This window comes from Aplysia californica, unplaced genomic scaffold, assembly GCF_000002075.1.
Source record: "Aplysia californica isolate F4 #8 unplaced genomic scaffold, AplCal3.0 scaffold01269, whole genome shotgun sequence".
Lineage (NCBI taxonomy): Eukaryota > Metazoa > Mollusca > Gastropoda > Aplysiida > Aplysiidae > Aplysia > Aplysia californica.
In genome coordinates, this window is record NW_004798539.1 from 18,148 (window position 1) to 20,754 (window position 2,607).

The window sequence follows — 2,607 nt, forward strand, 5'->3', positions numbered from 1 at the left end:
CACACACACACACACACACACACACACACACACACACACACACACACACACCAAGGTGTAACAAGTTACAATATATTTTTGTATAAGTGTAATGTGTGGCTGTGTGTGTGTGTGTTTGCATATATATAAGTTTGTATAATATATGTGTGTGTGTGAAACACCACACAGTGTTTCCTCCCAAAAAAAACACGAAAACCTACACACCAACAAACACGAGAAACCAAAATCAAAGGAAGAATCACTACCTGTGAGATAGCCGTCGTTCACGTAGAAAATGTTACTGTTGTTCTCATTGATGTCTGGGTCTGGGATCTCCACACTGGCTGACCGACGTGGCACGGTGTAGCTACGCTTCACCAGGGCCTTCTTCGACCTGGAATTTCATAGAAAAACCCAAAAACATAAAATGGGTTGGCCTCCTGTTCTGAATGTCACTCAACCAGACAGCCAGCACCCAGAGCCTATAATACCAAGTACTCAGGTCCAAAAAACTGCATCTCCATATGACGCTTAACGGTAACAGAGGAAGGAAAAGTAAAGCAAAGGTAAGTATTTTTCTCACCACCCTATCGAAAGACCCTAATCTAGTAAGCAAGAATTGGAGTGATGTCCCCGCTTTAGTTGCAGAAGGTTGTTTCCTTGTCATTTCTGATTGTCTATGTGTCTCAAGATGCGAAAGTCTCAAAGATCAAGTCTAGAGTCGATCAACACAATTTAGGTCATTTAGGTGCTGGGCTGCTTTCACCATGCCTATTAGGGATCACATGGGGTGAGAGGGGTACAACATTCGAGAAGACATAGGAGGGACTTCATAATACAGACACCCCTTACGGGAATCGAACTCATACCTTTCATGTGTCTGATCTCATCTAATGTCACAAAAACGCATCTCATCCTATCATTTTTCACATCATTTCATTTAAATTCACGCCATCTCATCTCTTCTCAAATCACTTCATCTCATATCATCTAATTTCACATGATGTCATCTTATTTAATCCTCTTTCATCTTATTTCATCTAATTTCACACAATCCTATCTCGTCTCATATCGGCTAATTTCACAATCAATTTCTCTCACTCAATCCCTAATTTTTATAACCTCATCTAGTCTCATCCTATCTCATCTCATCTCGCCTCGTCTCATCTCTTCTCATCTAATCTCACCCTAACTCATTTCTTCTTACCTCATCTCATCTCATCTCAGCTCGTCTCGTTTCTTCTCATTTCACTTAACTCGTCTCATCCCATCTCATCGCCGATTCACTCACTTGTATTTCCGTGACTTTTTCCTCGCCTCTATCTGCTCATCCAACTCTATAGCGGCGTCAATGGCGGCTTCCTCTGCCTGTTTGATCTCAGTGTCTATCTCGGCGTTGTCGCCTTCGTTCAGCGCTTCTTTGAATACTCTGCGGGAAGATCAAGTGAACATACGTTCGAAACTGTCTAAGACGGCCACACAGTCTCAAGGGAAAATATGAACCGTCTCAGACAGGGGGGGGGCGTCTTACAGTGTCTTTTTAATGTTTATAAAAAATATGGAAGGAAAGAAATGGGAAGTGGCCGTTTGTACAGGTGATTGTCTTATACAGGTAACCGTTAGAGCAAGTTTGAATGTGCATGAAAAAGGGTGAACACATAAAAGTACGTCCAAAAGAATACTGATAAAACCACCATGAATGCATGCACCAACACCGAAGTCTGCAGAAAGGCGGAATATCATTCTGGTTTAACACTTTCTAATTGCAATAGAATAATACAGCTACAAATGAAGCTGCAAGATATGTTCCAGATGCCTCGCATTTCAAGTAATGAACATTCTGGCGCACGAAGTGAAAAACACAATGACGCGTTGACACTGCTCACGATAACTCAATGGTTGTGAATGTTTTTTGTTTGTTTGTTTTGTTTATTTTGATTGTTTGCCCTCATTGACGCATTCTAGTCTGTTTGTTAACGTTATTGGTATTAATCCTTTTGAAGTGACACGTATGGGTGTCTTTTACTGATTGATATCAAGAAGATATCTTAATATTTTACGCCCCCTTCCACCCAATTCAGGTCATTAGTGGAGTTGGGTTCATTTTGAAGTAACACTCGCCAGTAACGTTGACAGATCGTGAATGATTGCAAACATTTCCCTCCTTTCGACGCATCATGTCGACTTGCTGTTCAAGATTTTAACACGTTGTGCCGTCACAGAAGGCTAAGAGGTATAAATAGATACAGGAGATAGAAAATAGAGCAGAGTCAAGAGGCATATAGTTGAGAGGTGGGATGGGATGAGAACTATCCTTTTTAGTAAGATAGCTTTGGCGGAGACTGTTGCAAAGGAAGGAAAAGAGAGGTGGGTGGGGCAAGAGGACCGTTTGAACAAAAGTAGAGGGGAAACGGAGAAAGAAAGGGAGACAGGAGAGTTATAGAAAGATAGAAGAGTGAGAAATGTTAAACACAGCAAGAGAGACAGACGGGGATAAACAGAAGAAGAGACAGGCAGAAGCAGAGAAAAAATAGAAAAACAAACAAAAACAGAGAAAGAGGGGGGAAAGCGAAGGACAAAAGAAAAGAGGGCCGAAAAAACACAAATGTATCTGTATCCTCCTCCCCC

At 41.5% G+C, this 2,607-nt stretch overlaps 1 protein-coding gene across 1 annotated transcript in view; it reads right to left on the minus strand.

Annotated features, from left to right (window-relative positions):
- Positions 1 to 245: 245 nt before the first annotated feature.
- LOC101852977 overlaps positions 246 to 2,607 on the minus strand; it is a gene marked incomplete at its 3' end in the record, with an annotated part of 122,827 nt that continues 120,465 nt past the window's right edge. The window contains 2 exon segments of the mRNA XM_013090418.2: positions 246 to 373; positions 1,271 to 1,408. Coding sequence (XP_012945872.2) covers positions 246 to 373; positions 1,271 to 1,408 — 266 coding nt within the window.